At 41.6% G+C, this 9388-nt stretch overlaps 1 protein-coding gene across 1 annotated transcript; it reads right to left on the bottom strand.

The window, feature by feature from the left end:
• Positions 1-4592: 4592 nt before the first annotated feature.
• On the bottom strand, positions 4593-5681 carry LOC137320645 (forkhead box protein D5-B-like). The gene has a single exon (XM_067982325.1). The coding sequence runs from the start codon at positions 5679-5681 to the stop codon at positions 4593-4595; it is 1089 nt and encodes a 362-aa protein (XP_067838426.1).
• Positions 5682-9388: the final 3707 nt, after the last annotated feature.

Genomic DNA, 9388 nt, shown 5'->3' with positions numbered 1-9388 from the left:
GCCAACTAGATTGAAGCCTGCTGACCATAATAAACTGCAACCAATTGCTGTAATGGGGGTTGCTAGTCTTAGTTTATCTTAATTTTGAGTAATAGCACAGTATGAATGCTTGTATTAAGTTTTCAACTTGAACATGTACAAGACATGGTTAGATAGTAGGTTGAGTTATACTTGGTACCTCTTTTAACATTTTTATGTCAGGCTAGTTTACAAACAAATATTTAATTACAATAATTGTCCAGATTGTTTGGTATCCTATTGGACCACAAACTGAGCTTCCAACTTCATCTCCTCTCCATCACCAAAACCACCTACTTCTACCTCCATTTTTTTCTTTCCCCCTCTGCCTAAAGACCACCTACTTTGCCCCACCTATTCACCCCACCTTAGGCAGCCCTGCCTTCAGCTTCTATACTGGAATTCTCTCCCTAAACCTGGGAATGTACCTCTCCACCTCCCTCTCTCCTTTTCAAACTCTCCTTAAAGCCCACCTTTTAGACCAAATATTGGTCACGCCGCTAATGGGCTGGATTTTGCTGTGAAAATATTGGTGAGGTTAACGGCGCACACCTTTATACGCAAATCGGACAGCAACTTCCAGCGAGTGCACATGCGCAGTTAAATGCAAAAATCCAGAAGTTGCTGTCCGAGATGTGCTGCCTCTCCGTAAGCTGCGCGAAAACGGCATCTCACCTTCTGGCTCCCCCTTCAAATGTATTGAACGGCGTGAAGTTCCTGTACTGAAGCAGATACGGTCTAAACTTGCCACAAAAAGTTAGGGCTTGTCCATTCCAGTCTAAGTGCCCTTTTAATGGGGTAGTAAGTCTTATTTACTGCCAAATAACTTCTGGCACTGAAAATTAACATTTACAAGTATGGAGTTTCTTTGTTCAACTTTTAATTATTGTTGGAGATTTAAAAAAGAATGTAAATAAAAGTTTTTACTTTTTCTTTCTGCCTCTTTTATCTCTCTCAATCTAATCTTTCTTTCCATTTTGCTTTCTGTACCTGATTTGACATTGAATTCACTATTCTAACTTACACTTCCTGGTTCTGACTCAGCTGTTTATTAATGATTCTTCAATCTGATTGGTTCAGGAGATACACAGTTGCTTGCCCTGTCCACACAGGTCCCAGATGCCCTATAGAGGGCACTGCACTAAACTTGCATTGCAAAACCCCATAGAAAGTCTATGGGCAAGTACAAGTTTAACTAAAGGCTGGCGCCATTTGTTTGCCACTCAGCAAAATCTGGCCCAATATTTCCTTCTCTGGCCCACATCCTTTTTTGCCTTATTACCTCTCTGGGAAGCGCACTGGGACTTTTTCTACGTTAAAGGTGATATCTAAATGCAAGTTGCCGTGTCCATACGCCATGACCTTGCCTGTGTTTTTATTTACCAAACATACTGGCAGTCTCTACCACGTGAGAGTTGAAACTACAACCTTAACGAGAGAATGTGTTTAAAATAATCTTCCACATACTTTGCTGTACTTAAATAACGATCTACTGTAATCACATTTTGAAACATGTATTCTGATATCTATGTATTACGGTTTGTTTTTAATATTGCTTTACCTGCTTCCTAAATAAAAGTTCCCGAAAATGTTATATGAACTGGTTGGAACTAATCTGGGGCAGTCATAGAATCGAAACGATCCCGTATCGCACCATATAAATAGGGCATTCAATAAACTGCTGCCGGTAGTTAGCTATACGAGGATCTGTATGGTGCAAATGTGTAGCTTCTCAGCAAGCAGTTTGTCCTTGGTCACAAGATATACAAATAGGAACAACGCGACCCCATAAACGTTTATAGAATCTAGAGTGCAATGACCTCCAGAACATTACTTTAGTCCCATTATAAAATTGCAAAAAATAACCAATTGCTGTGCCCTGCTGAAAATAATGACGGTCTTAAGAGGGTGTAAAGACGGTACCGATGAGAAAGTATTTTAATCGCAGTATGCAAATATTTCCTTCCTTCACTCTGAAGGTAGTTACATTAAACAATAAGATTAACAAATAAGAATCTAGGAGGTGTTCGAACAATAATATTATTGACACCGATCATGTGTGTTCATTATTATCTTATCCAATTTAAGCTGGCTGTATGTCGCATCATGGGACTGCTGCCCGTGTTTCCTCGGAACACATAAATCTTTAGGTCTTCATATAGCTTTACAGAGTGATAATGTTGTGAATAATGACAATTTTCTAACCGATTGATCAGCGGTGCACCTCAGAGAATGCCTCCGATATAAAAACAAACATGAGTAAGGATTACTGACTTTCTGAAGTGTAGAGGTGGCGGTGTTCTCTGATTTCTCTACAGATCTGTCTGGTGCAAAATTAAGGCTTGAACGTCGGAGCTGAACCTAAGTTTTCACTTCACCTGTCTGTCATTCCATATAAACCTATTTATTAAGATCCACTGAGATCCAAATTAAGTATATTTCCTTTCTAACGTAATCTTTTAATCTCCATCAACTTTTTTTAAGGCTTGAATACATATGATCTGTAAGTTTGCGCCGTTTTCTTTGTTTAATCTTACTCTCTTAGAGGTGGAGCCTGTTTATTTGCAACATGATATTCGTTTGGTTGTCCTCATCCTCTAGTTATTCTTTAAAGACGATTTTCGTTCGTTTTGTCAAGGAAAGGTTACGACGGTAATTATAGTGAGCACGGCTCGCATTTTAGTAGTCTGCCATTTATTTTAAAAGATACAGAAAAGTAAGCCTCATTAAATATAATTGTGTTATCCTTTACGTGTACAGGATTGTGTTATCCTTTACATGTACAGGATTGTGTTATCCTTTACGTGTATATGATTGTGTTATCCTTTACATGTACAGGATTGTGTTATCCTTTACATGTACAGGAATCAGGAATTCGATACCTTCTTTTCTCGATAATTAATTACCAAGTTCCTAGAATCTTTCGATGTTTTACATCATTCAGGATGCTTTGATTAATATTTTCCCTGCAACACTTGAATAAAATCAAGCACCTGTATAATTAGATATTTATGCAAAATTGGTTTTGCTATCACGTAATCATATTCGTAATAGATGAATATGGATTCAGCTAGTTAAATATATTTCGCTGTTAAAGGCGAAATGGACTTACATCAATATAGGACCTTTCCCGACCTCCGGCGTCCCAAAGCGCTTTACAGTCAATTAAGTGCTTTTTTGAAGTGTAGACACTGTTTTAATGCAGGAAACAAGGGCAGCCAATTTGCGTATAGCAAGATCCCATATACAGCCATTTGATAATGACCAGATCAACTGCTTTTAGAGATGTTGGTTGAAGGGTAGATGGCTAGGACACGGGGTGAACTTCCTTGTGTTTCTTCAAATGGGATCTTTTACTCTATAAGAAGGAATATGGAGCCTTGGTTCTTACCCAAAAGACAGTGTGATATTCTGTTTAAGTCTCTGGAGTGGGATTTAAACCCATAACCTTCTGACTGGGAGACCACAGTGCAACCTACTCAACCACAGCTGATGCCTTTATAGCGTTAGAGTACATTCCTTTATTCACTTAAACTTGAGAAACAAGGATACAATATGGAAGGAACGTTTTGAAATTGGGTTATTTTTACAAAGATGCTACCAAGGTAAAATCAACTGATACTGCAACATCAAACATAGTTTATTGGAATATTTTCAAGGTTAAAAGTTGCAATAAAAACCCAAGCGATTTCATAAAGGATGCCAGAAAACACCAACCGAGAAACTCAGCATTACATGAAACTAGAGCACAATTCTTTTCATCTATCGCACAGGAATAAGTTGCTTCTGCAGTCGATTGGTAACAACTAGGAGTTTGTCAAATATGTTGCGATTTTTAAAAATAAATAGTTCTCCATAAAGCACACTTTATTTACATGTAAATTCGCAATATTCTAACGCACGCAGTTACCACTTCGTATCTCAAGAGTTAATCTTTCGCACTGAAGAAAGGATGTTGCACCGCAAATGCAGCTTGCAACTATGAATAGGACGGCGAGATGCCCTGTTCGAGATATGGAATCTTTGCTTGAAATTGTAACCTGTTTAGTAGCCCGTAACTTCAAATAAGATAGTGCTGAAACGCACTTTCAGCAACTAAATATGGAATGTAAGAATCAAACCGAACCCTGTAAAGCCATGGCGAGGGACATGTGCATTATTGCCGAATAGTGCACGTCTGTTTTATATTTTAAATATATAAATACTAGTCTATGCCTATGTTAATTATAACGATTATTTACTGTAAATGCACACCATCGAGTTCTTGGCAATCAATGAATTATGAATCATCTCAAACTCAGTGTGACATGTCGATATCATATACCTTTCCATCTCATTCGCTAATATGTACACCGTTCAGCACAAATGTAAAAGAACCAACAAGTTCGTTGCTATTGCAAAAGAAAATCTACAACCCTGGAAATTACAGATTGAATCGTAAAACGAATTGTACGGTCAGTTATGCAATGACGACTTTATGGACAGTCCGGGACTCGGTTAAGTAGCGGGCTTTGGCAATGCAATGTCCCTCGGGTGAACTGGTAAAGGGGAGCTGCAAGGCAATGCAACTTCTTTTATGGTGGGTAGCAGGGAGGGAGCTGCTGCCTGGTTGAGAGCGCCCCGATCAGAGGATTGTTCCCGGGGCTGTAGACAGTTCGTGTGGACATGTTTAAAACCGTAGACAGCAGACAGGGGGCCGATTGGAGAAGGCTGCAATAATCAGACTGGATCTGAGGGTTTGAACAGGAAGGCAGGAACCCCGATGGAGCATTTGAACTTCCAATGATGTTTTCGATGCTGAACGAGGCCCGGTTGGAACTAGCGGCGCTGGGCTTTGAACCGATGGTTTGAAGGTGTATCTGCAGAGCTGAGCTGTTGGGCTGCGAGTGGTGAACCTTTCTGCTGAAGCGCTGGTAGGGTAGGTTGTGGGCAGGGGTGGAGATGACAGCACCATCGGGGATGGGCATGTACCTGAAGGGCGCCTGCTGGATGAATGTCTGCGGGTGGAGAAGGTAAGGCCGGCCGTAACAGGTGAAATTGTGGTAGAGCATGAGGCCGCCGCGGTCCTTCATCAACTCAGTCTGGTGGTGGTGCCTCTTGAATCGCTTTCTCCTGCGGAGGAAGCTGCCGTTGTCGAACATGTCCTCCGATGCCGGATCTAAGGTCCAGTAGTTGCCCTTTCCTGGGTTCCCGGGCTCCCGGGGGATCTTGATGAAACAGTCATTGAGGGACAGGTTGTGCCTGATGGAGTTCTGCCAGGCGGGGAACTTCTCCCGGTAGTAAGGGAAGCGGCTGCTGATGAACTCACAGATGCCGCTGAGAGTCAGCTTCTTCTGAGGGCTCTGTAGGATGGCCATGGTGATCAGAGCGATGTAGGAATAGGGAGGTTTGACCACGTTCACCTTGGGCTTCCCGCTGGTGTTGAGACACACCTCGCTGCTCTCCGAGTCCAGAGAGCAGTCTGTCTCGGATTGCTCCGCTTCTCCTGTTGCCAGTGTTTCTCCGTCCCCTCTCGCACTGAGAAAGTACAGCCCCTGCCTTTGGGTGGTCTCCTCCTCCTCCTCTTCCTCCCCATCTTCATCCCCAATGATGTCGATCTCTGCTTCCTCGGGCCCCACCATCTTCTGCTGGCCCCCACCGCTCGGATCTCCACACAGTGTCATGAGCACTAATTCTTGCGGGATCCTTCAGCCCCCAAAGGGCAAAATCCTCAAGCACTTGTCCCAACACCAGCCTCGCCTGATCCTTCAGGGGTCGGGGCGAAAGGAAAGGGCTCGCTCTTTTCAGACTGATCTTCTGCTATCTGCTCCCGGTGACTCACTGAGTGCACCAACACTTGGCCCGGAGCTGAGATTTGCTCCCGGGCGTCTTCTGGTTGAGATGAAGATACCTTTCTCCTTTTAACTGAGGTGCATCTGCGGATTCTTGGTTCTTTCTGGCAAAGAGGAGAGTTTGGCCAAAGATTTATAGGATGATTTGGCGCATGCGCTGCGGAGACCACATGGCTTTGTTGAGGAAGTGGATCTCCAGGTATCTGGGATAAGGATTTAGATGGGAAAAGGGGATAGAGGAGGAACATAGGAGCTTGGGAGAATGGGGTAAAGAGAAGGAGCTGGGGATTGAGGATTTTTATGGAGTAAGAGGGAGATGGTTATAAAATCAACTGAAAATAGTCCAGGCAATAAAATTAATGGAACTTTTTCTGCTTCGATCCAACTTTCCGACTAAATGTAGTTGGTGTGGTCTAAAAATCATTTGTTTAGATTAAAATGAATGGAATCATGCTCACAGGTTGCTGTTAACACAAGACATTTGAAATGATGTATTTTAAAAAGCGCCGCAAGCAATGATCGACAGACTGTGATAGAAATAAATCCCAGGATCTTCTCCCATTTCGCGATTCTTTGCCGTGCTGTTTACACACTTCCCCAAATGGTTGACATTCTACCCGTGAAGGACAAATCGATTAAAATCGACACTTTATTGTATCTGCAGAGCGGGTCTCGGCCGGCGTCGCCTCTAATCCTGTAAAACAAATTCAGCTCAGCGAATTGATGCAATAAAAACCTCAGTGCGAAAAAAACATGACGAAGACGGTCTCCTAAAAACTAGTAATCGGCTTCAAGATAGTAAACACGCGGACAGAACTGGAAACTATTTTGTTCGGAGAATGTTTAGCGGGAAAGGGACAGAAAAAAACTACAAGGTGTATAATAAAAACAGAAAATGCTGGAGAAGCTCAGCAAGTCAGGCAGCATCTATGGAGAAAGAAAGAGAGTTAACGTTTCAGGTCGAAGACCTTTCGTCAGAACTGGAAGATGTTAGAAGGAAAAAAAAATCTTGTAACATCTTCCAGTTCTGACCAAAGGTCTTTGACCTGAAACGTTAACTCTGTTTCTTTCTCCACAGATGCTGCCTGACTTGCTGAGCTTCTCCAGCATTTTCTGTTTTTATTTCAGATTTCAAGCATCCGCAGTATTTTGCTTTAAATTACAAGGTGTGTTCGGCATAAACGGGTACGGGATATCTGAGCAATAAATCCTATCACTGTGATAACACTGTGCAGCCAGTGCGGACGAGTGTGAGGCAGCCTTGCATTTTAAACGGGTCGAAGATTAATATCTACAGCCCAATGATTACTCACAACAGTTGTAAATTAGTGAATGTAAAGGACTGAAATCAATCTAGCTCTGTTCTTCTTGGAAATCCGACCCCAGTTGGTATAAATAGTGAAACGTAGGATTCATTTCTGTTGAGTTATAGGAAAATCTGACTGGTATTTCGAGAAGTTTGCCGATGTTTTGGGATGTGCCGAGGTAAATAAACACGGGGAGATAAGGTTATGGGTTGTAACTTATTGTGGGGATTCTGTGAAACAACTCAGCGTGGCACACTTACCGAAACGAAAACGTTTTGCAGTGTGCCTGCATATTTGGGAGAGCTTCGTCCAGTCGATGTTAAAATCATTGTTAAAAGGTGTTTCCTTGAGCCGCCCCCAGCTGTTGGGAGTTTAGTCTGGCGACTGCCTCTCGGGGACTCCCCGCCTGGGCGAGCAGAGGTGTTAAACCAGACCCTAATCCCACCATTCCGCATATGAATCGCATATAGGAAATGGCACAGTAGCAATCGCCTCAAAGGATATGGTTGCAACCATTTGGAAAAGGAGAAGATAAAGAAAGTCCTTAAACAGCCTTTATTTAAACACCGTTATACTTCGATCTCCAGGAGAAATGAGCTTATAGTGACGGGAGCTCACATATGCCAAATATTTAGAATGAAAACTTAGAAATGTAGGGGTATTCTCCCTAACAGTATCGATGTGTGATCCACAGTCATATATAAACAACATAGGATTTCCGAATCAAGCAACTTGTTGACTTTGTACCTAAATTCCACTTCTGAGGAAAGCTGTAGCGGTTTAAGGTCCAGTTATCGTTTCAGATACCTCGAAACTAACTACTGTTAAACTGTCTTAGGTGATCAACCTTAGGTTATTTTTCAATGTAATTTCTGGATCCCTTGGATTGACAGTATTTAAACGAAAAGGGGATATGGGTGAATGATTGATATTGAACATCTTAGAATTGCAACAAAATACGTGAAACAGAAATATCACGCAATTGCCCGTGCAGATGCAACTCTGGATTACTTTTATTGTGTCAGAAAGACAATTTTATTAGCGGATATAGAATTAATGACAAACACGCGTTTAATTTGAGACGCTTCTGGAATTTTTCGAAATAAAATGCAATCGGATAATTCCCAATAATTCGTTTTAATTAAACTTCACCTAATGTAAAATGTGTCTTCACACATTTTTGATATAAAGTTACGAAAACGATTATATAAATGACGCTGAGAGCAGTTAAAATTGCATGACTATTGACTAAACCTAGGTATGGACACTGAAATGACACGGTGGCAGTTTTGATGTTTGTAATGGAGGCATCTTCACTCGTTTATTTTATACACGCTAACTTCTCCGCTAAAATAATAATTGTAAACAATTTTACAACACCAAGTTATAGTCCAGCAATTTTATTTTAAATTCACAAGCTTTCGGAGATTTTCTCCTTCCTCAGGCAAATAACTTGGTGTTGTAAAATTGTTTACAATTGTCAACCCCAGTCCATCACCGGCATCTCCACATCATGGCTAAAATAATAGAGGAATATCAGGCAAACACGATAACGTATGTATTGTTATCCACAGGGTAATTTCAAGGCCAAGTGTTTTTTTATTGTCGGCCCAGAATGCTATCTTAAGGCAAACGTTTACAAGGACTCCATCTTTTGACGGGACATTTAAGCAAACTTAACTCTAATTATTCAATAAAGCTCAACGCAAGCTTGAGGAACAACACCATGTTTTTCTGTTAGGCACTCGGCAGCCCTCTGGTTTTAATATCGACTTTAATAACTGGAGATCTTAACTATAACTCCCACTTTCTTTTTGGTAGGAAGTGTTGATGAAGTGTAAGAAATAAATAACTTGCATGTACACAGTGCCTTTCAGCACCTCATACGTCCCAAAGCGCTTTACAGCCAATAAGGTACTTTTGAACTGTTGTAATCCGGGACGGGTGTGACGGCTTTTCAGGGAAGAGCAAGACGAGTTGATCTTCGATCGGAACCTTGTGCTGTTGGGCCAGTCTGCATCCTTAGTGTGGTCCTTCTCTTTTGTTCTTCTGGCTTCTGGGCTGCCGGAACCTACTTCTTGCCAGTTTTTTCTGTTTCCATTTCTAGGTGCCCTGTGCTCCACCTCCTGAGTTATTCATACATTCTCTGTGTCTCATATATGTCTTTAATTCCTTTGATTTCGCTCCCTATGCTCACTATCCTAATATCACTTCTGCCATTTAACCATCTCT

Source organism: Heptranchias perlo, chromosome 4 (genome assembly GCF_035084215.1).
Source record: "Heptranchias perlo isolate sHepPer1 chromosome 4, sHepPer1.hap1, whole genome shotgun sequence".
NCBI lineage: Eukaryota > Metazoa > Chordata > Chondrichthyes > Hexanchiformes > Hexanchidae > Heptranchias > Heptranchias perlo.
This window is presented reverse-complemented; position numbering and strand designations above follow the sequence as displayed.

Coding starts and splice junctions, on each gene's coding strand:
- LOC137320645 (XM_067982325.1), bottom strand. CDS start 5,681: ATGACACTGTGTGGAGATCCGAGCGGTGGGGGCCAGCAGAAGATGGTG.